This window comes from Haliotis rubra, unplaced genomic scaffold (genome assembly GCF_003918875.1).
Source record: "Haliotis rubra isolate DU_JTF1 unplaced genomic scaffold, ASM391887v1 Scf394, whole genome shotgun sequence".
NCBI lineage: Eukaryota > Metazoa > Mollusca > Gastropoda > Lepetellida > Haliotidae > Haliotis > Haliotis rubra.
The window spans coordinates 654,431-680,345 of record NW_025767073.1 but is presented as its reverse complement, the minus strand read 5'-3'; the positions used below and the strand labels follow the sequence as shown (position 1 = coordinate 680,345).

Sequence of the window (25,915 nt, the reverse complement as noted above, 5' to 3'; positions counted from 1 at the left end):
CAAATACCATTTAAATGTTTATATTGGTCATATGAGCAGTTTAACATGATATAAACTTAGCTAGATCACGAAGAGGTATTTTGATGAGACATTTTCACAACTTAAGTTTAATATCCAGGCTATCATTGTACAAAGCAATCATAACCCCCAAATTTAACAGAGATGTCAGATAGTCATATCATCAACGAGACAGATATATTTGTTAGTCTGAAAGAAACAACCCAAAGAAATCTCTGATCCCTCAAAAACACACCTCAAGAATATATTTGATAATGAGCTCAGAATTCTACGCTTAAGTGATATGGTATGTAAATCAAAGATCCTGAGTTTAGATGGGTATTGTTAGGGTTATCTCCCCCTGTTTCAGAGAGTAATCTGTGATCTAGACAGAAGTTGACGCCAGTGCACCAAATGCTTTGTTTCATGCTAGACTAGACAGAGTTGATTTTTTTATCTACAAACACGAAAAGCACCAAAACATGCCACATTCAGTATTTTGATGATGAAGGTACTGTCCTCACATTCAGTTTCTTTTTGTTAAAATTCACCACTTAAATAGCACATAACTATATCTTGATGTGTTTGTCCTGAATGTGGAGGAGTCTCTGTATAGATGCATCTCATTACACAGCATGGACCAACAGCGGCAGTGATGGCGGACACAACATCGACTACAGTCATCACCGGTCTGATCTGCAGCTATATCACCTGAATTCACTCAAGTGGGTGGACACCAGAAATGGGCTTCACACATGGAGTCGAACCCCAACCTTGGCATGACGAGTGAAAGCCTTAACCACTAGGCTACCCCGCCGCCCCCGAAGTCACTCTAGAAAATGCATAGCAAATGTACATCCGATACAGCAGTAGTTCTTTGTTTGGCATACTTCCTTTGACGAATTTTCAGTCATTATATTCCATGGGATATTTTCTTTTGCTTTTACGTAGCTCTTGGACTGGAGTGAGTGAGTTTAGTTTTATGCCGCACTCAGCAATATTCCAGCTGTATGGCAGCGGTCTGTAAATAACCAAGTCTGGACCAGACAATCCAGTGATCAACAACATGAGCATCGATCTGTGCAATTGGGCACCGATGACATGTGTCAACCAAGTCAGCGAGCCTGACCACCCGATCCCATTGGTCGCCTCTTATGACAAGCATGGGTTACTGAAGATCAATATTCTCACCCACTCAGTAGGTATCATTATTTCATTTGAGTTCATGTGTTTAAATAAGATCTGGTTTTTGCATCGTCAGAATGAAACACAGGGACCCAGATATTTGAAACATTCGTAGCCCTAAGAATTCTTAACTTTGATCGTAGCCAATGTGTTAAGAATGGGCTTAAGAAGTTCGTATGCTACGAACGTTTCGGAAATGTTGGCCATGGTTTGGTTGTAAACATGGTTTGTCACAGTGGTAACAATCTGGACAAGCATGGAATTACCATGTGGTTTCCCCTTTGTTACAGAATTACCATGTGGTTTCCCCCTTTGTTACAGAATTACCACGTGGTTTCCCCCTTTGTTACAGAATTACCACGTGGTTTCCCCCTTTGTTACAGAATTACCACGTGGTTTCCCCCTTTGTTACAGAATTACCACGTGGTTTCCCCCTTTGTTACAGAATTACCATGTGGTTTCCCCCTTTGTTATAGCATTATCTCAGTTTTACAGAGGTACATAACATTCCTATCACCAAACTAATAAAATTGGTGGCAGATATTACAGAGAGCTCCGCAAACGGGGTAGTGCTGTGAGGAGTTTGCTATGTGGAAATGAGACTACATGTATTTATAACGGGAGATAATCAATGCAGCACTATTGTGCAGACCACTCAAATCAGGACAAATCAATCATTATACATGTGGACAGTAGGCCAGCTACTCTCACAAGTAAAATATTCATACATTCTAGGTTTATATGGTGATACCTACATATTTTTCTGGAATTCTTCAAAACTCTACAATGCTAATAAAACACCAGTGTCATTGAATACTAATAAATCAAATTAATGTAAAACATGTCTCTTTTTGTACACAACAATAAAAACATAAGCTTTGCACTTTCAGCAGATGCAGTGTTACTTATGTACAGTGTTTACATAGTTATGGTACAAACATGCATAGATGTACATATATACAAGACATAGGAAGGATATTTTGTTGTGGTATCCTAAGATGCATTTTACAGAGTTACCTCCCTTGAATTATTCTACAAAGGAACATACTAAGATGTTCCCCATCATATTTACGTTTCTATAAATGGATACATCATAAAAAGTGCATTTTTTTCACTGAAATCTCACTGGCACAAAATAAAACATTAGGTGGACATGAAACAGCGTGAGCTTATTCAGAAAAATAGTAAAAGTGTTGGGTATAGATGGAATGTTAATTCAGAAATGTTTGTTAAAAATGCTATTAAGCATAAATTGCCAAGAATACAACTAATTTACCTTCAAAAACATGGAATAAAAAGATGTATAATTGGTTACATAGCTGAATATTTCACGGTACATTTTTGAAGTATTTATTATATCAGTTCTCTATTGTACTTCGTCAATGTTTGTCATTACAGTATTGATTTTTATATAATGAACCACACATGATTGAGATAGTTGATGGGTAAACATCATGAAATGACACATAGTTTCAGGAAAACAGTACACTCTCTCAAAAGCATCAAATCAGAGGTGAAAAGAAAACTATATCTGTAGATGGATAAACATATTAAAAAATATACTAATTATCTACAAAAATAGGTTTATGTTTTATGGTATATATGTAGTAATCATGTAACAAAACAATTTTACTACTGACATTAAGGTGTAATAATGTTATCCATTCTCCATAAATATCATACATTTTATACTATTTTTGTATCTGAAAAAATTGTCAACAATTAAAGGTATATATGAAATATCTGGCTGATTAATCTGTTCATAAAGTTTGAAAATGAAATAAGTTTTTTAAAATAGGTTAAAATTTGATGAAAAAATATGAAAAAAAGAAGAAGATTTATCTGCAAAACAACTTAAACGCTTTTCAGTACGAATGCACAATCTTCGGCCATCAATAAATACAGACAGATCATATGCAGAATTATAAAAATACGAAATGTATGAAGTAAAACAAATCATCAAACATGGCAATGTGCAGTTGAAAGAAGAACATTTTAGCACAAAGGAATGCAGAGGTGCAAAGCTTTAAGAGGAATGAATGTGATAAAGCTGAGGGAAATTGTAAATAACCGAACAAATTGTAAAAAAAAAGAATTCTTAATGGTCTTTGAACACATTTCAACTGATACAAATTTTACAAATAACCGACAATGAGATTTTACTGCTGTTCCAGTGTATGGGAAACACAGTCTTACAGACTTACCTCCCTTGGGCCAACTGGTTAGTGATTGTGATGATGAAACACAAACTTATGAAAAACATGTTCAAATGATGAATTGGTCTTAATTAATTTGCTGAGTACAGATTTGGTCCAAATATATTAAAATATTATTATCCAAAAATATCATATGCAAATATGGAGATTTCTTTAACAGTTATGTATCCTCCTGAACCCTGAGGGCTTCAAATCGGCTTCTTAAAACGATCTCTACAAAAGTTAAATATGCGCAGAATATTATTATTTTTCTGAGCAGAAAGTCGAATCAGACAAGAACATATTTCCTGAGAACTACAGCTGACCTTCAAGAACATTCCTGACTTACTGACAATGCTTGACATCTATATACATCTCATCATCAAACATCAAAGGGTTATCTGCCCCTGGTCAAAGTGTTAAACGATTGTTAGCATTGAACCTTCAAATATATGGTCATTGAGATTGTAGCCATCTTTCCTTGTATCGGGATACATACATAGCGAAATGATAAAAGGGACAAACAGCAACACAAAGACAACTTCCATCATACTGTTCTGGCAAGAAGATTCAACATCACGTAGACATAGGCTTCTGTACAACACTGTAACCCCCGAACACCAGCAGGAACAGGAGTTATCTCCCTTCAACACAGGAGGAACCTGTTCTTGGACGTATTTGACCTATTGAGTATTTTCCTGTTTCCAGAGTTCACCTGGCATTATGTTCCCAGACACCACTTCCTGTAGGAGTATGTGCACACACACAGACTGAGACAGAGACAGAGTTTCAGATGTTTGAAAGTAATGGAATGAAATGGTGCGTGCTGGATGAAAACATATATAGTAAAACCACTCTTTTAAATGAAACACCCCAGTCAGGATGTATGTAAACATATCACATGATTACACACTGCATTAGGGGGACTAATCAGCAAAGTGCCATGTTCGGCGTCGGATGACCCAAGGAGAAAAACGGTTACCTTTATACTTTGTTATTACAAATCATGTTTCTGAACATTTTATTATGATGTAAACATGATGAAAACTTCAATAAGAAATGGAAAATGTCAGATGACCTCTGAAGTATTAAACTACTGAAATTTTGATTGGCCCAGGCTGCATAAAACACCACAGTATGATATTCGGATGATAGATACCATACTCTCATAATATATACCTTATTCATAATATATCCCATCACAGATGCTAATTATTATATTATCCAGCAACAGTTACTATGGTTACCAGTGTAATAAGGGAAACTCTCTATTTGTTGCTTCCACTAGCTCTTATAATCTTTTAATATAACTTGCTTGAGAAGCAAATGTATGTATCCTTTCCGATTCAGGAAGTGGAAAAGTGTATACTCCCCAAATATCAGACAAAACTTTGTTATAAATTTTCATGAATAATAAAAACACTGCAACGATGATTGGTTCAACAATATGTTGTAAAATAATCTTTTTCCTTGAACCACTCCTGCTGCAAGGCAGTTCTACAAGTACCCCTGTAAGTTCCTCATTTGACACACAAACTATTCTATCAAACATATCCATTGATCAAGCTTGTAACTAACTGGGTATGTTCAAAGATAAAAATCCACTGTGTATGAATACATAACTAGGGCGTTCTTGGCACACAAGTAGTTCCATCCAATATACATACACAAAGACAACGTCCGAGTCGATGAAGATCCTAGGCAAGTCCAGAAGAATTGCCTCGTCTTGACGAGAGCCACAATATGGATCTAATACACGTATAACGGTGTAAATAATGCAAAAACACACATAAGAGTATATTACAATATGTCCCTACCCACTATCTAAGGGATACCCAACGCACAAGAACAGAGTTGTCTCCCTTTAGTCAATAACCACTGCACCTTTGGCCATCAAGGAGATCTTCCAAGTAAACTTGTACGTACATGTTTGTACAAAATGTTCTCTTGTTGCGTATTTCCGTGCACTGATAAAAGTTTCTAGAACAAGAGGTCGGAGGTGGTTTCTGTGGACCATGTTGTTTCCTCATCTGCAGGAATGGCCTGGCCTTGCGGGTCTTCCTCGATCATACGTTCCACAACTGGTTCAGGTTCGGGTTCGTCCATGGGTACTCCGAATTCAAAATCCATACTGTACTTGGTTTTATAACTGGACAAGCCACCTGAAAAAATGGCAAAATCATGAATAAGAATTCAAAAACATGTCAGACATTTTTCAAACGGCTGGTAAGATTTCTATAGGATGGGGACAACATATTCACCGAGACTCATTTGAAGTAAAATGGAAATAGACACCACATTCAAAGATTACAGGAATTACACGGAGGTGTGCATGTACATGTCTCCGTATGCATGCATGCCATATGCTTGTTCTAGTCCCAACTACTTCTATAGGTCCAGCCCAGTGAGATAGTTTGCAGTTCAACATGGACTGACCATTCGTGTTTCTTCCCATCAATACCAGGCGTAGCAAGCCAATTTGTTCGTGTAAGCCCGATAGGTTGCAAAACTTTATATGTAGATAGTATTGAGGGCTTGCCCTACCGTTTTAGGAACAATCATGTGTAAGCCCGGCCTTTTTTTATAATGGTAGCTATACCCCTGAATACTGAGGCAGGGGAACAATGGAAACACGCTTTATATCGTGCGGTGGGGTAGCCTAGTGGTTAAAGCATTCACTTGTTGCACTGAAGACCCAAGTTCGATTCCCCATATGTACAATGTGTGAAGCCCATTTCTGGTGTCCCCTGCCATGATATTGCACTATGTGTGAAATGGTTTCCTAATTTTGCTAGCCAGTGGGGCTCGCTATGCCTGAAAGTTACAAGTCCGAAATTTGAACATAGCCACGGGTTTCACCATTAAGCTACTCATATGATAAACATTTTTATCAGGCCATAATCTTGCATGATTTATAAGTGTGTTATAACTTAACAAGTCGGAGAAAGTGATATATTTACAAAATGACACCATGAAAATTCACTAGCCAGTCGGGCCAATGACTGGAGATTTACTGGCCTGACTAGATTTTTACTAACCATGGGCTAGTGGGCCAGTGGCTATTTTGCACACTGATATTGCTGCAATATTGCTAAAAGTGGCGTAAAACTAAATTCACCCACTCACTCTTATTTATTTACATGTCTTTGACATGATGTGGCCAGGGATCACTGACCTTCCTCTCACTGAGCAGATGATCTATCCACTAAGCAATGGAGATGGTCTTCTCAAGTAGCAAATTTGTATATACATTCTAAATGATAGTACGCTTTCATACATGTCCCAAGGAAAAGACAGATAATATATCCTAAAGGATAAGAGTTTTCATATGTACGTTATAGGAGCATGAGCTTTCATATATGTCTTAAAGGATATTGTGCTTTCATGGAAGGGAAAGTGAGCTTTGATAAATTTCCTAAAGGATAGTTCACTTTCATATATATCTAAAAGGATAGTGAGGTTTATACACATCCTGAAGAATAGTATACTTTCAAACACATGCTGAAGGATAGTGAGTGATTTTTTAAGCCGCTTTTAGAAATATTCCAGCAATATCACGGCGGGGGACACCAGAAATGGGCTTCACACATTGTACCCATGTGGAGAATCGAACCCAGGTCTTCGGTGTGATGAGCGAACGCTTTAACTACAAGGCTACCCCATCGCCCCTGAAGGATAGTGACTTTGTCCTCGATGCAATAGTAAGTCAATACTGCCAGTACCACAGTCTCATCTCTGACCTGAGTGTGTAATAGATGTGTTGGACTTGAGTTTCTCGTCTCCTCCTTGCCCTTCTTCTCCTCTGGGGGTCTGAGGGTGGGCGTCATCGTCGGAGGACTCAGTCATGGTAGACCCCACATCTTCCAGGATGAGTATTTCTGATGGCTCGTCAGGATGCAGGACCAGGTAGTCGGACAGCAAGGCCTCCTCAGACGGGTACTCGAACATCTGGTTGTGGTCGTCATTGAAGGTGATCTTTCCCTAAAACAATAGACAAAATATATTCTAAAAGTAATCCTACATCTGCTCATTGTCAAGGGATCTCATCATGAAGAAAGGCAAGGCTTGCAATTTTAATGAAGTGTTCATTTGAGCTGTCACTGAGATTGGGAATATTGACATAATGCATCTTCCAACACTGCATCATAGATCAAGATTGAGTGATTGAGTGAATGAGTTGGGTTTTAAGCCGCTTTTAGCAATATGCCAGCAACATCCGGCAGGGACAACAGAAATGGGCTTGACACATTTTACTCATGTGGGGAATCGAACCCGGATCTTGGGCGTAATGAGCTTAACGCTTTAACCACTAAGGCTACCTAGACAAAATATATTGTAAAAGTAATCCTACATCTGCTCATTGTCAAGGGATCTCATCATGAAGAAAGGCTTGCAATTTTAATGAAGTGTTCATTTGAGCTGTCACTGAGATTGGGAATATTGACATAATGCATCTTCCAACACTGCATCATAGATCAAGATTGAGTGATTGAGTGAATGAGTTGGGTTTTAAGCCGCTTTTAGCAATATGCCAGCAACATCCGGCAGGGACAACAGAAATGGGCTTGACACATTTTACTCATGTGGGGAATCGAACCCGGATCTTGGGCGTAATGAGCGAACGCTTTAACCACTAGGCTACCCAACCGCCCCTTGTAGAATATTGATTCTCTTTGAAGAATTTTGTAGACTATCATTTTATCATATTTTGTCAAGATCACAATTAATCCTGGCTTCTATTTTCAGTGACACTGGCTATCTGGTCATCATAAGACTGGCGTCAAGGTTCCACTGGAACATACTAAGGGGATGAGGTCACATGTTGCATTAAGTCTTGCAGCCATTAGACATGGCTCAAAGACTTCTTCTAAAGTGTGATTCTGGTGTCCCCCGCCGTGATGTTGCTGGAATATTGCTAAAAGCGGCGTAAAACCAAACTCAGTCGGTCAGTCTAAAGTGTGAGAGCAACCTAAGCCATGTTCTGTGCAGCTATAATTGGAAAGGAAATCAGCTTTAAGAAATACCTTGATTGTCTGTAGAATCAACACTTATCAACACATACTTACAAGACAGCAGAGATAAGCACCTGTTATGGTCTTAAATTTAAGTATAAGAACAAAAAAGATAACACCCTAACTGATCTGAACAAGACCTGCCTGATTTATATTCATGTCTGAAAAGGTAAACCAGGGCTCAATTTAAGGAAATGAAACCTACTTGCACCTAGTGCAACCGTAAGTAATAGCCTTGTTGCACTAGACAAAAACAGGCTGCACCTGCAGCTCAATGTTACATGGTATCCCATTGTGTGTCGGTCGTTCAAGTGAGTGAGTTTAGTTTTACATCGCTTTTAGCAATATTCCATCAATATCATGGCAGGGGACACTAGAAATAGGCTTCACACATAGTACCCATGTGGGGAATCGAACCCAGGTCTTTGGCATGACGAGTGAACGCTTTTAACCACTGGGCCACCCCACCGCCTCTTATCATTCCAAGGTATCAACCACTAGTTTTTCCATTCTATAGTGGAGAGTGTACGTGATTGGGATGGTTGGTAACAATGTTTGACCTGGATGATTGTGTGGTTTTTCGTGTTATCAACCACTAGCTTTTCCATTCTACAGTGGAGTGTGTACATGATTGGGATGTTTGGTAACAATGTTTGACCTGGATGATTGTGTGTTATCAACCACTAGTTTGTCTACTCAATACAGGAGAACATATTACAAGTAACATCATGGAGAGGGAAGTCAGTGAGGGCTCCACATGCGGCACTTCAAGAGCAAACACTTGAACCACAAGCTTAGTGCACTGCCCTGATATAACTAGTTACCAAGAGTTGGATATTGAAAATGACTCATGCAGAACCCAAGTACAGATTTTGGCTGACAGGGTCAAGCTCGATCTGTTTACCATGTTTAAACATGGGTACAAAACGATATATTGAGGATGAGGCCCAGTCATTATTTCATCAGTTTTTAGAATAGTCATAGCTCCGTATCCATAATAGGATGAAGTTCGTGAAATACTTTTTATTACTCGCACGTGGAAGATACTGCAGTGTAATATTTTTACGGCAGTATTACACTAGTTTAGAAACTGGTTTACAGTTATGATGTCACAATGCCAACACCTCTGTCACAATCCTATTAGACCTTGCTTGACTTGCTTAAAGCTGCGAGTCATCACACTGTAGGCATTTCTATCAGTTGTAGAGTAATAAACAGAATACTAAACTCACTTCCATGAAATACCATTCTTATTAAACTCATGAAACATTTAGAATCAAACTTGCTTTCACTCGCTTGATACCAATTCGACCCATGAAGGTCTGGGTTAGAATATTGATCTTCAATAACCCATGCTTGTCGTAAGAGGCGACTAACGGGATCAAGTGGTCAAGCTCGCTGACTTGGTTGACAGTCATGTCATCGGTTCCCAATTGCGAGGATCGATGCTCATGCTGTTGATAACTGGATCTTCTGGTCCACACTCGATTATTGACAGACTGCCGCCACATAGCTGGAATATTGCTGAGTGCAGCATAAAACTAAAATTACTCACTCGATACCAAATCATTAACTTGTCTAATAAAAATGGTATTACACGAAAGGTCGTTTAGTATTCTCTATATCCATTAGAGTTCAACTGTATATCGTAAACAAATATATATATAGTAATAATTCAATATATCATACTGTATCCATGTTACATTTTGATGGCAGCCAATCGACAGTGACCCTGAAACCTATATTTAGCCAGGTTTATATTTATGAGATACATATCCCTCAGATGGGAAAGGCCTTTGTTTAGATCAGAGAGTAACTTCTGTATATACAATATTCTATTTCAAACCCAGTCTGTGAACTTGACATAAAACCCCATGATTTTCACCAAATCTCACAATTCCTCCCATCTCATGGGACCCATGAATAAATGCCATTTGAAAACAGTGATCGTGCCAGTCAAAAAACAGATGAATATTTAATCTGACTATGAAGCTCACAGCTCCAGATGGCCTCTGTGACGAACTAGGTTCTGTTTTATGTCTCTGAGTCATTCACATCTGTTGCTGCAAGGCAGAAACTTCCAAATGGGTCATATACATGAATATATCTATATCGTTCATGGAACTCAAATGTTCATAGTAATCTATACAATCTTGTGGACATGTTTCCTTGAAAACTTCTAGATTTTTTTTAAGGAAATAATCAATTAACATTTTTGCATGCACAGATAATATCAAACCATTTCAGATAAGTAAATGTCATGACATATTCTTCGTGCAAAATTGACTATGTGACTTTTTGAATACACTCAGCCATGATCTATGAGGACGTAATAACACAGCACAAGTTCTATTTTTTAATATTTGTGAACTCAGTTAAATACTGACCCTACAATGTAATGTGACATTAATGTGTCCTTTGTAAACCTGGCCTACTTTATATGCTAAGTGATGATCTTTTGAAAACATTCAGCTGCCTGTATGGAACACATATATACTGCTGATTTAACATTGTGATTTCGAAGAACCAAAGCAAGAATGATCCTCTCAGGAACATTACAGATAAATATCTTATCTATTGTTTTAATAATTTTAGGTTTAATAATTATACCACAAAACATATATTCCACACATTTCATAGATTTCATAGATTTTAAGATATGTAAAGGCTTAGATCTAAAAAAATTAAAGATATTAACTGCAAACCCATTAACTTTTTTTCAAAATTTTATGACCAAAGGAAATATTTAAGATAACCAATTATGCAAAAGCAGATATAAATGTTTGCAATAGGCACAAAACTCAACTTAGGGTTAGTGTAATAATTTAGACCACGCACTATCAATAATTTAGACCATGAACAGATAATAAGTTATACCATGAACAGATAATAAGTAAGACTATGCATGATTAATAATATCGACTATGCATATTTAATACATAAAGAACAGTCCCCCACGTCCTCCTGTTAATGCCCCTGTCCGACTACTGTGCCCCTGTCCGACTACAATGCCCCTGTCCGACTACAGTGCCTTCCGAGCCCTATTTCAAAGACTGGACCATAAAGCATGCCGACAATCACCCCAGTGTTTATTGAAGATGAAAACAGATCAACATTCTTCTGATCCTCCATTGATAGTTTCTTTTTTTATCTGTAGATTATTTCACTTCCATACAGCAGCAGCGTACCAAGTGTAAGCCAGTGTTTGCCAGAAGGAGTCAGTTCCACGCAGGGTCAGAAGGCACTTAAAGGCTTCTATGTTCGATGTGAATGATTGGCATCTGCGTCGGGAGGTAGCAAATTTGTGTCAAGTTTGAGCACAAAACATAGACGGTTCTACTAAGCCTAACAAGACCTTGTGGATTTAACAATGGCCAACAAGCTGAGAGCTTATGTATTCGTTAAGAAAACAAAAACATAGTTCAACATTGGGAGGCCGTCAGGGGTCACCTGGCCTCTGTCCCACTGTCATGTGACCTCTGTGGTCCGAATCAATCCAAAGGATGATAGCGGGTTTGGTGAATATTGTACTTAAAATTGTTCAGAATATCTGATGATTCAGCAGTATAATGGCAGGTGGACATCAGAGAGGTCATCTCATTGTATCCATGTGGGGAGTCAACCCCAGGACTTGGTCATGACAAGCAAACGCTCAAACTGCTAAACTACTCTACCACCTAATGATGGAGGTGAGAGTTTATAAAATGTCTCCAGATCTTGTGTGATGAGAAAAGACACGCATTATCAGGACCAGAATACAGTTCAAGACTCTTGACAATTAGGTCAAAACTGCTAGGGTTGTACTAATATTAATGGTATAAAGACATACTCTGATATAATACGCCATAACGCTTTAACAACAGGATACGTATTGCAGTATCGATTTCTCTTACAAAAAATAAAAATACTCATGGAGTATCAATGAGTGAGTTAGGTTTCCAATGCCGATTTTGCAATATTCCAGCAATACCACAGCAGGGGAGATCGAACTCGGTACTTTAGCAATTTTAAAGTTGTTTCACGCTTTAACCACTAGATGCTACCCTACCACCCTTGATATTTAATACTATAGAAACCAATAAGGGAATACATGAAAGTACAAGTGTTCCTTTATTCTTTTCCAAGTTTCTTCACGACATAGATAAAGGACCACGTGTACTTTCATGTGTTCCCTTATTCGTTTCCATGTGTATATATATGAGATGTTTTGTTATTATTTGGGGTTTGATTTTTCTCACAATATTCCTGATAACCTAATCGTCTTGATGTATTACAAGGGACATTATCAGACCTGGGTTGATATTTGCAAACCTAACCCCTCATCAACAAATACCCCTGCTCAATGCATGAGCATACTACTGGCTCAAACATGTCTCAGAATCACCTGCCGATTCCAACACCATGTCTTCACTGTTCCTATCCCCCAAACACAATGGATTCAACTAGTAATTAATCAAAACAACTTAAGGTCTTTCCCAACAATCCTAAATCCTAAACCATCTCGGTCTTTTATGGGACATTTTTACAATGACTGGACAAGTATTTGTTTAATCATTTCAACACCTCAGCAAACAAAGACTCACTGGTTAATAGACTAATCTTGATCAACTGACACAGACTTAGACCTGGTAGCAACAATATTTGCAAGGGGGAATTCCTGCCAAGTTCCTCACAGACCTATACCCCCAGTCTGGCAGAACACCAAAGGACCTGTCAACATTCCTGTGTCACTGGGCACTGAGGGGTTTATCTCAAACAAAATATCTGAAGTCAATGGGAGTTGAATTGAGAAATATTTAGCACTGCTAGATATAAGAGGACACATTTAGGGGTTAGGTTTAACACCTCTTTTTAATAGTTGTTACAATATTCAAAGGTGTCATTAGGCACCATGCCACACGTCCCCACTTCTAATATGGAAAGATGTTAAACAAAATATGTAATATATTATCAAATAAATAAACAAATATGAGGCTGTTACCATGGCGATGTTCTTCATTGCTAATGATAAGTAACATCTTTATAGCAAAGAACGAGAGAGGGAACTCAAACCTGTATTTCGCTTTATTACTATTCAACTAAAATATATGTCAAGTTACTATAAACAAGTTTGTTATATCCGTTGTTTGTTAAAAAGCATATTTGTTGTAAATGTAGTTCACTGTATATAAGCGCCCACACTTTCCACTGGGTGCCGTTTTGAAAGACGTTAAGTAAATTTGGTTTTATCTTAAAGCCTGATTTCTTTTTTTATTGAACACCTGTCTTTCAGCAACATTCCTGCTAGTAATTTCAATCTAAAAAAAATCAACCTGGACCTGACAATCCAGTGATTGATGTCATGAGTATCAGCAAATACAACTGAATAAAACACTATTTCCAAATTACAGAACCTGACAATCAATCGATAGAGTCACTTTTGGCAAACATAGGTTACTTGGGGGCCTACATTTTACCTTGAATCCTCACTTGTAAGCCTAATTCTTGTCACTAACCTAACCTATTTTACTTGTTCTACAGAAACGTCCATGATTAGAGCCCACAAACAAATAGGTGTTGTTCGTACCTGCTGGGGATTACCTGAGCGTGTGAACACATTCAAACAGACAACAGACAAACCAAACAATTTGTCCTCAACAGCCAACAGGTAAACATGCTCCTTTGGTTCATCAGAGAGTTCTAATTAGACGGGATTGTCATCGTCGGCGATGTTGCGGCATGTGTAGTGGGCAGTGTTTGTGATGCAAACAATGCGAATTTTTGAACAGGTGTCCATCTTGATGAGAGAATCCCTCATTGTTCATACTGTCCCTAACACTACCATTGACTGGCCTCAATTACTGCGAGTAAGTGAGTGAGTGAGTGAAGCGATCGAGAGGCAATAGCACTCAGCAATATTCAAGCTATATGGCTGCACGGTCTGTAAATAATCGAGTCTTGACCAGACAATCCAGTGATCAACAGATGAGCATCGATCTGCGCAATTGGGAACTGATGACATGTGTCAACCAAGTCAGCGAGCCTGACCACCCGATCCCGTTAGTCGCCTCTTACGACAAGCATGGGTTACTGAAGTTCAATATTCTAAACCCAGACCTTCACGGGTTGAGTGAGTGAGTGAGTGAGTGAGTGAGTGAGTGAGTGAGTGAGTGAGTGAGTGAGTGAGTGAGTGAGTGAGTGAGTGAGTGAGTGAGTGCAGTCCATGGTGTGTCGGCTTTGTGAAGAAGGAAAGCAAACAAATGGCTTGGATTCAAACCCGCAAGCAGTTTTCTGATATGCTCAAGGGACACAACTCCCAGCTAATTGCAGTTCCTTTGATGACTCCAACCGTCCACTACAGAATCTGTAAAATTGGCAGACTTTGCTCATTACTACTGATTTGTTGTTTAAATTTATGATGCAAAAAAACCAAACAGTTTTTTGTTTGTTTTTGTTTTTGTTTTATGAAATTATTATGCAGTAGGTGTCATGATTTTAACAGTTACTGAAACCCAAATGGCACCACAACACACAGCGCTATGTTTACACCAAGACTGGAACTACAGAACAGTGCAGCACACAAGGTGTCCAGTCCCTCTGTAACAGTAAGTGAGTGAGGTGGTTTCACACCAGTTTTAGCAATATTCCAGCAATATCATGATGGGCGACACCAGAAATGGGCTTACCATGTGGGGAATCAAACCTGGGCCTTGTCATGACGAGCAAACACTTTAACCACAAGGCTACCACACTGCCTTTTACAATCTCAAAACTTTTCTTTACAGAGTTGCAACATGGTTGTTCACAAGGAAATGCCAGCAATCTTTCATGAACTTTACACATGTTTGACTATCGGACATTATGTTTGCTTCAGAATGTTAAAAATATGTGGGAGTTCCTTCTAATTCCATCCATAAGGTTGTACATTTTTTGTTTCATCGTCAGTTGAAAGTTGAGGAAGCTGGAGCTGTGGACTAGTACTGTGGATTTGAACAACCCACACACATACCTCCACAGTGACGGTCCGCGGTCTCCATGCACTCAGTCACAGCTATCCAAATACAGTTTTTAAATAAATGTTTCTCACTTTACTTGTCTCCTCCCTCCACAGAATACAGAATGAGCTATCGGGTCAGATTTCAGAGTAAGGTCTTCTGGTATGACATGGACATGGATTTACTAACACTATCCACTAGACAATGGAGGCAGACAGAAAATATACCAGAAATAGAAAGAACCACCCAATTCTTTCATATAACTCTAGTAACCACTTCTTTGAGTGGCATATAGAAGCCGGTATGATAACCAGGAACGAGTTTATATGGATTGACAACTTCTTCATTGCAATGAGGGGCGGTGGGGTAGCCTAATGGTTAAAGCGTTGGCTCGTCACGTCGAAGACACGGGTTCGAATCCCCACATGGGTACAATGTGTGAAGCCCATTTCTGGTGTCCCCCGCCGTGATGTTGCTGGAATATTGCTAAAAGCGGCGTAAAACCAAACTCAGTCAGTCAGTCATTGCAATGGATGTGGCGTTTCGGTGTAGATGCTAACACTGTTTAAAGCAAGTGATCATTCCTAAAATTTACCTTGCATTCCACAATAACTGGTTGAAAATGTCATGGAACGATAAAATAAACAACAGTAATATGAAGAATCAGCGATCCTCAACTTCTTGAGTAGTACACCCTTTAATTCTTCAGAAGAGTGTTTATGATTCAAACCAATTAATACGGTTTCTAATTCTAATGTTGGCCATATACATGTCTAGTCATCACAAGCAAAGTCTTAGAAGAATATATTTATCCTTTCAAGTTGTTTTTAATTTGAACTCTATCACACCACATCAAAGTGACTTAAAGTTTTACATTGAGTGAATTGACGACATTGATTGAATGTTGGTCTATGACCCATTCGACATTATTTTGCCATAATGACATGTTCGTGATGGTGACAGCTAAGTCAACATCTTAATGTCCCAATGATATGTAATAAACTTGACTTTTATAGCTATGTCAATCTGTATTGTAGTTAAGTAGTGGGAACTGGACACTTATTGTGTCTCTTATCAGCTGATTGGCCAAAAATGTTATCAGTGAGTGAGTGATTTTATACTATGGATTCAGGATTTTTTAATTACAGAGACATGCATGTGTGTGTGTGTGTGTGTGTGTGTGTGTGTGCAGTGCGTGCATGAGTGCGTGCAAACGCGTGTGCATGGTTGCTTGGCCACTGGCCACCCCCTTAAATCTGAGCCTGTCAGTCACTATTTTGTACGCATTATTTCAAGTGCCTAGTTGAGTAACAATCTTATGGTATGATGTGGCTGAGTGAGTGAGTGAGTGAGTGAGTGAGTGAGTGGGTGAGTTGGTGAGCGAACGTGCTGATGGATGAGTGGGTGGGTGGGTGAGCAAGCGGTTGGGTGAGTGAGTGGGTCAATGGGTGAGTAAGTGGGTTGATGGATGAGTGAGTGCGCAACCTGGTGGGTAAGTGAGTGAGTTCACAAGTAAGTGAAGAAGAGAGATAATGATTGAGTTGGCAATTGAATGTCAGTGATACAGGTGAGAGTTATAAGCCACTTTTAGCTAATTAAAATAGTAACTCAGATAAAACCGATAGGGTATTCCTACGTTTTTTTACCATAATTTATTGCGGATCAAACGCGGGTCGTCAATAGCCCATGTTCTAACCACTAGGCTACCCCAATGTCCAAAACCAAAGACAACCGTCCAAAGTGATAGCTTGTGACACCTCTAAATGAATCAATACTGCAAAACACCATCACCAAGTTCCAAAGGAAGTGTTAAGAGGTAATAAAACAACTTCACAACCATCCATCTTAGATCTAGCCAACCAGAGCGATATGACCTATAACATATGGGCTGGTGATTTATGAACTGGAGTTCCTGAGGTCAGGGTGACCTTCCTGAGCAATCTGTTTCTTTATGTCAGTCTGTTTAACATGGAGTATATACAATCTTTCTGTTTATCACCTAAACTTCATCAATATTTCAACGCTATGAACATAAATTTTGTAATGGCACCAGTAAAGGGTTTGCTAATGCCCTTCTAAATATTTCAGAGCATATAGTCAGTTGAAAGTAGACAATCATGAAATAACTACAAAATAAAATTGACCAAAAAAAGTAATGAATATTTTAGGAGAAATGTTTTGTAGAAGAGTGAGGACACATTTTAATAAAAACACCCTAAAAAATATTCTTGGTATAAAATATTTCTGTTCAGCATATAACTTAACAACTCAAGTAGACAAAATGATAGGGATCCAATTTTGAATGATACTTTTCATGTAGTTGCTAGCAATAAATTCATAATGGATATCACAAAGTTTACAAAGATGTCAAGAATGTTTTTAGGTTATTTCATTTTTGTTTACTGGCTGAGATTGTTTGTGTTGGTCAAACAAAACATTAGCCGAAGGAGCCACGACTCAGATCCTCTGGGGCTACCTAGTGAATAGTGCCGTATCAGCAAATTTTGCAGTTATTCAGTAGAATCCTCAGAGCAAGCCTGCTCCCCATAGAATATTGCAACAAATCAGGCGTTTAACTTGCCTTGTCAATAAGCACTTTTCATGATAGTCCAAATACAATTAGTACTGTGAAAATTATTTGATGACATGGGATATGGAGTTTTTCCTGTGCAATATATTAAAATAGAGACGCATATGTGTGATATGTTTCACAATATATTGCAGCCACTGCAAATTCTGTATAATTACAGATAAGCCTTAATATAATATGAAAAGCAGTGCTCAGCAACAGATGTTTTATTGTTATTGTTTGCTTTTATGACCAAACCTGTAAAACAAATGGAAAACATTCCAATAAAAGGCATGTGCAGGTATTGTATGCTACAAACTGGTACGCAGTGAATAAGTATAAAGACCCGTGAAGATCCAGGTTAGAGTTGGTCTTAAGCCTTGTCTGCTTGTCATAAGATTTTGTGGTCAGGCTCGCTGTCTTGGTTGTCATATGTCATCTTATCCAAATTGTGTGGAACGATGCTCATGCTGTTGATCACTGGATTGTCTGGTCCAGACTCAATCATTTACTGGTCACCGACATATAACTGCAATATTGCTGAGTGCGGCATAAAACTAAACTCACTCACTCAGTATAAACGCCTCAACCACATTGATTTCAGCTTTTGTAATTTTTATACTTTGCTTATTTGTTGTTTAACTCTGCACTTAGGAATATTCCATTCATAACCAAGTCTGGACCAGACAATCCAGTGATTGACATTATGACTGACTGACTGAGTTTGGTTTTACGCCGCTTTTAGCAATATTCCAGCAACATCACGGCGGGGAACACCAGAAATGGGCTTCACACATTGTGCCCATGTGGGGATTCGAACCCGGGTCTTCGGCGTGACGAGCCATCGCTTTAACCATTAGGCTACCCCACCGCCTCTTGACATTATGAGCATCAATCTACATACTTGGGATATCATGACATGCATCAATCCAGTCTGGAAGCCTGACCACCTGATCCTGTTAGCTGCCTCTTACAACAAGCACAGTTGCTGAAGACCAATTCTAACCCAGATTTTCATTAGCAGTAATGCTTACAACAAAATTGGCCTTGGTGACATCTTGTATGGATCCAGGACACTAAGACTGACTGACTGAGTTTGGTTTGACGCCGCTTTTAGCAATATTCCAGCAACATCACGGCGGGGGACACCAGAAATGGGCTTCACACATTGTACCCATGTGGGGATTCAAACCCAGGTCTTCAGCGTGACGAGCCAATGCTTTAACCACTAGGCTACCCAACCACCCCCAGGAAACTAAGAACCACTCAGGGTTTGTATCGAATCAGCCATCAAATTTAAGGCCTTATAGGGATTTTTTAAGGCCAAGTCAACAATTTTAAGGTACTACAGAAACACATAAATAGTTGGTCAACGAGGTTGGTCAAATGTTGGACCCACCATCAGTGGGAACTAACTATTGGCTACATCGATACACTGGGAAAGTTTTGCTTTGCAATGGAGATTAATTAACATTCACTATTATTGCAAGGTATTTTCATTATGTATTGGTTTCCTGTAAAATCATAACCTGATTATGCTAAATATAGGGCCTTTTTTAGGGCAAATCACATGCACTTAGGGCCTTTTCAAGGCAAAAACGAATTTAGTGCCTTTTTTTTATAATCGAATTTAGTGCCTTTTTTTTATCGAAATTGCAGGTTTTCTCAAGTCTGTGCAAACCCTGCAACTGGACATCGGAGCACAGTTTATATTCATGAATAAATAATCTATCCACGCCCTGAACACAAACACCAATATGTACCACAGAAACATTTGTTGAGTGTTTGCTGATCGAACACACCAGGATGAATAGAATACTCCTATTAGACAATGCTAACTGTTGATTGTCCAGGCCAGGTGTATGTTCAACATGCAAAGAACAGAGCTTCTACTACCTTGGCTAAATACACCACAATGAAGGTGGGCAAACTAGCTTTCACCAACAACACAGTAAACTGACCTTGTATGGGACACTGATAAAGAAACAACAGTCTGTGCTAAAACCTCCTGAATATATGAGCACGAAATCATCTCTTGGGACCTTTTGGAAGTTTGTTTATTTGCTGTTAAATGTCACTTTCCCAGTTATTTGTCAGTGGGTTGTGACAATCCAATGATTGATATTGAGAGCACCAATCCATGGTATCTGGGTACAAGGAAATGCTACCTGCAATGCCACCGAGGCATTTGGTTGTTGCCAAGGACCAGAATGGGTTGCTGGGGACCAATTATAACCTGGAATAACCATCGGCGACTTTTAATTTAATGTATGAACTGTTTTAAGCCGAATGTGCTGACCACACAAAGAGTGACTTGATTAAGGCTTTGGATAAGTTGCAAACTTTGATGATAATACTGTGAAGATTAATTAACATGTCAGGTAACATTAATTCTCAAACAGCTGTTCAATAATAGCAAAAATTTGGATATTGAGGTCATTTATTATATTATTTACAAATGCCTAGAAGTTTGAGCACTGCAAATCCGTTCCACAATCCACTCTGAGACATTTGACTGTGCTACTTCAATGCTTTGATATATACCGATGCTTATCATGGCACCAAGAACGCTTTGTGAGTGAGTATGGTTTTACACCACTTTTAGCAATATTCCAGCAATATCACGGCGGGGACATCAGAAATGGGCTTCACACAGTGTACCAGGTCTTCAGAGTGACGAGCGGATGCTGTAATCATAAGGCTACCCCACCGCCCTTTGTTCTTTAGGACTGACTGACTGACTGAGTTTGGTTTTACGCCTCTTTTAGCAATATTCCAGCAACATCACGGCAGGGGGACACCAGAAATGGGCTTCACACATAGTACCCATGTGGGGATACGAATCCGGATCTTCGGCGTGACGAGCCAACGCTTTAACCATAAGGCTACCCCACCGCCCTTTGTTCTTTAGGACCAATAACAGGCTGTACTTATGTATGAATGAAATGTGGTATATCTCTTTTCAATAACAAGAAACAAAGTACAAACTCCATTCACATAATATTGTGTAAAACAACAAAACACTACCCTGCTACTACCATAAGGTAAAACACACACTACCGAGTTCAGACTACAAGGACGACGGGCAACATATCCTGCCCACAGGTAGCAGGAGATGACAGATTGGCCTTTTCCTGGATCTTACCTCTGAGTACATAGAGCATTGACATACACATACTTTGTAAATTGTATCATCATCCTTTAACAAACTCATGAATTGTCATCTCATGTACACCCAACCGCTGACATTTGGACAACAGTCATGAAATCTCAGCTCATTGTTACATATGCTGTAAGGATGTAACAGACTGTTCCGAACATTGTTTGATCTAGAATGTCAAGGTGACATAATGTCCAGCAAACATGTCCACGACGACCATTACGATAAAAATCACCAGCAGACTTAAGACAAGAAAACACACAGCTCGTTACGATTTAAAATTTACCTTATGCTGTTTCTGTCCTTTACTCTCACTTGTATTATCCACCTTATGCCTGCCGTTCATCTTCCACTATGGCGACCACACAGCTAAGGTTGACAACACTTGGAGATCATAACTCCTCACATGTCAAACCTCTCCTCATTGAACTAAAAACTGGTGTAACTGTCTGTTTAAGACAGCCCTGATAAAATCAGGCCATTCTACAACATAGATGCATCGAAATTTGCTGCTAAAAGCCTATCACCTATGGAATGGTGGGGGAAAAAACACAGTGGTTTAACAGCATTTATCTCCTGCCAATCGAGGTTATAAAACTTAAATCAAGTTGGGCATTGTTTCAGGTCGAACTGTAAATGATAATTTGAACACACTGTTGTCATGTTTGATTTGCTAAAAAACCCCAGATCCTTGTTCTCTTGTGGTGGAGGTTTGTTTGTTTGAAAAGACGGATCTTGTTCCACTGAATTAATTTCAGGTCGAGTGGAGCTTTCCGTGAGGAAACAACAGTCCTTGTTACAGTGTGGAAGGCTGGGATATAACCAGAAATAGAAGATGCTAGATTATTTTTTGAGAGGTCAATGGCAATCTGAAACACTGAAACTGTTTTGTGATGAAGAAAGGCCAAGTTATCCCCTGCTAGTAATGATTGGTTTGGTTGGGTTTGTTGTTTAACGCCGCACTCAGCAATATTCCAGCGGTCTGTAAATAATCAAGTCAGGAACAGACAATCCAGTGATCAACAGCAGGGCTCCAGATAAGGGCCGTATCGGTGTATGTACGGATGAAAAATATGCACGATACGGTAGGAAATAATTTAGAAAACGTAGCACATACGTACCACAGCAATGCTGTACGGTCTTGGAATTATTTACAGACGTATTTATCTGAAAGAGTGTTGTTTTATTGTTTATTGACCTGTTTACACAAGAGTAGTAATGTTGTGGTGCATATATGAAACGAAACACAAGACTACTGATACGCCATTAAATTCCATTCAGTACTCAAAATGTACTCTTAAGTTTATCCAGTACTCCTATATTGAAAAAATAGGAGTACGTACTCCTGATGTTGAAAAATTATCTGGAGCCCTGCAACAGCATGAGCATCCATCTCGAAATTGGGATACGATGACATGTGTCAACTAAGTCAGCGAGCCTGACCACCTTATCCCGTTAGTTGCTTCTTACGACAAGCATGGGTTGCTGAAGATCAATTCTAACCCGGATCATCACGGGTCCGCTAGTAATGAAAGTCTGATGATGCCACTTGAAACACTATATATAGATGTGGTTATAGAAACATGCCAGCTCTGAAGGACGAGTTGACAGCTTGAAGCTGTTTTACACCTGTATATTTACATTTACAGACATATACAACATGGATTTCCATATTCAGTTTATACTCCCACTCTTGGTTTACATATTCAGTTTATACTCCCACTCTGGGTTTACATATTCAGTTTATACTTCCCACTCTGGGTTTACATATTCAGTTTATACTCCCACTCTGGGTTTACATATTCAGTTTATATTCCCACTCTGGGTTTACATATTCAGTTTATATTCCCACTCTGGGTTTACATATTCAGTTTATACTCCCACTCTGGGTTTACATATTCAGTTTATATTCCCACTCTGGGTTTACATATTCAGTTTATACTCCCACTCTTGGTTTACATATTCAGTTTATATTCCCACTCTGGGTTTACATATTCAGTTTATACTCCCACTCTGGGTTTACATATTCAGTTTATACTCCCACTCTGGGTTTACATATTCAGTTTATACTCCCACTCTGGGTTTACATATTCCATTTATACTCCAACTCTGGGTTTACATATTCAGTTTATACTCCCGCTCTGGGTTTAAATATTCGGTTTATACCTCCATTTTGGGTTTACATATACATTTTGTGTTCACAAATTATACTTATTTAATCACAATATAGAATAATAATAATCAACACAGAGAATGTGTTTCACAACAACAAATGTGTCCTACACATTAGCTGCCTATTTTATAGCTAATTGTTTAAATATAGTTTGAAATCCATTTACAGGTAACAGTCAACAGCCATAAAAAAATCCAGAGCAATTGGAAAACTTCTATGTTGTTTTCTACCGTCTCATCATTTAAGATTGGTTAGATTTAACATAAAACAATTCAATTACAAAAGACAAATAAAACAACCGAATAATACAATCAAATTCACTTTTAGTTTTATATTCACCTGATGAAGAAGTAAGGATATACTCTGAAACGTGTTTCTCGTAATACAGAAGTTGACATCCATAAAAACTCTCTTCCTTGTGTATCACTTCTAAATGCCATTCAAAGACACACTTTTATTTTCTTTGCTTCTGTTGTTAATGCGTCAAGGAAATAGAATCATCAAACATTTACCGATATTGAAAGCTTAACCTTCGCACAGGTAAAGGAGGACTAGAACTAGGGCTGCGCAATATAACCGGTTTACCGGTATATACCGGTTCAGACATGAAAACGATACGTGTTGCGATACGCTGATTGAAAACCGGTATTTTGACATGCATTCGAAAAGACTTCGTAACACTCGGAAATCTTCGGATATTTCCGTTTTATAAATCGTTCCTTTCCTTTTTTTATTTGTGCCAAATATTATTTACATTTTATTTTGTCATGATTAAAAGTTTTTATTAAAGCTTAATCAAGCATGGTGATTTTGTTTTTGCTTTATAAATCAAGCATTAACTCGATTATAAGTAGTTTTTGGTTAAAAAAGAACTTCTTGCAATATATTGCAATACATATCGCAATATATGCTTTCGCATCGCAATATATTGCAATATGAAAATTCTCTGCAATACCCAGCCCTAACTAGAACAGCAGCAAAGTCCTGGGAGAGGGCGTCATTAAGTTGGATAACTTGTGCCCAATCCTTTTCCTCATTGAATAAAATATGTTTAAATCACAGCAGCCAAAGCCAACATCTGTCGGAGTGGTCTACATGATACGCCCAAACTGCAAAACAGTGCCTATATAAATAGACTGTGACATGATTGCATGGCAGTAATAACATCCGGATATTACCATCATCATCAGCTCTTTGTTAGAAACATCTTGACATGCCACTGTTTAGACAGTCATGTGGTTTGCAATCATGCGTCATGCAACAGTCGTGTAACTGTCATGCAGCATCACTCATAAAGAACTGGACATATGTACATTTCAGAAAAGAGAGAGTTCACGATGCAATAGCACCAATATGCGACTTCGGCATTTGCAGGGTACCTCAGTCTCAGCTGATAACAATCTTTATAGCAGAACTAACACATAGTCTCTACGGGTGGGTATTGCAGAGAATGTTCATATTGCGATGCGAAAGCATGTATTGCGATATGTATTGCAATATATTGCATGAAGTATTTTTAAACAAAGAACTACTTATAATCGAGGTAATGCTTGATTTATAGAGCAAATACACAGCAAAATCACTAGGCTTGATTAAGCTTTAATAACAACTTTTAACCATAATAACATGGAAATGTGAATAATATTTGGCACAAATGAAACAAGGAAATATCCGAAGATTTCCAAGTGTTACGAATTTTTCTGAATGCATGTCAAAATACCGGTTTTCGATCAGCGTATTGCAATACGTATCGTTTTCATGTCTGAACCGGTAAATACCAGTAAACCGGTTGTATTGCGCAGCCGTAATAGTCTCTGAAAATACATAATTTGGACAGAACAAATCACTGCTTAAACTGAAAAAAGCCCCAGCGAGATGGGAGATTCAGAACCTGAAGAACTCTAGACTTGACTTAGGGTTCTGAATTACAGATAGGGCCGGGCCCCAAGATTTCAAAAGCACTGTACAGCAGTCACATAACCAAATCCCATCTGGTACCCATTCACTGCCAGCTGGAAGACCTGACCAAAGAAGATTGGGGTGCTACAATGTGTGGCTGCCATTGTGGCTCAGATTGTTGAAGAACTAATTCTCAGAGACATGATTCATGAAATGATACGACAATTTCGACTTAGCTGAGTTTCTACAAAATTATAATCTTTCAATTTGGGAAGAAAAGCAGTCTCCAATACTTAATGCTTGTTAAGAAACCTGTTTCAAGAGCACTGGATGGTCACATAGCCATCTCCTTCCTGGTACCCATTCACTGCCAGTTGATAAGACCTGGCCAAAGAAGACTGGGATGTCATTGTGGCTCAGATTGTTATCAACTTCCTATTCAACTATCACAGATTATATTAAAGACTGTCATAATATGACTTAAACTTTGGTGACTGCGTAAAACAGAACAACATGGGACACACTTCATTGATTTAGAAAATTAGAACAACTCTAATCACCTCTGTAAATATTTCTTTAAAATATTTTTATTTCTTTTGAATATCCACGCAACTAGAAACAAAATTAGCCTTAAAAATAACTCATCTAAACTGACAAGTCGGGTCAAGTGTTAGAGAGTTATCTCCCTTTATAACAACAAATCCCTTATCTGAAGGCTTAAACGGTCTGATGCAGTAAATTAAACAAAGAC

The 25,915-nt window shown here is 38.6% G+C and overlaps 1 protein-coding gene and 1 long non-coding RNA gene across 2 annotated transcripts in view; one reads left to right on the top strand and one right to left on the bottom strand.

The window, feature by feature from the left end:
• Positions 1 to 1,555: 1,555 nt before the first annotated feature.
• The window catches only part of LOC124286868, a 69,440-nt gene continuing 45,080 nt past the window's right edge, over positions 1,556 to 25,915 (bottom strand). The window contains exons 2-3 of the mRNA XM_046723312.1: positions 7,118 to 7,358; positions 1,556 to 5,539 (exon numbers count right to left, since the gene is read on the bottom strand). Coding sequence (XP_046579268.1) covers positions 5,358 to 5,539; positions 7,118 to 7,358 — 423 coding nt within the window. The 3' untranslated portion in view covers positions 1,556 to 5,357. The remainder of the gene's footprint in view (positions 5,540 to 7,117; positions 7,359 to 25,915) is intronic.
• Positions 1,611 to 24,954, top strand: LOC124286870. The gene is made up of 3 exons (XR_006901133.1): positions 1,611 to 1,715; positions 19,701 to 19,715; positions 24,943 to 24,954. It is a non-coding gene; the product is annotated as an uncharacterized LOC124286870 (long non-coding RNA).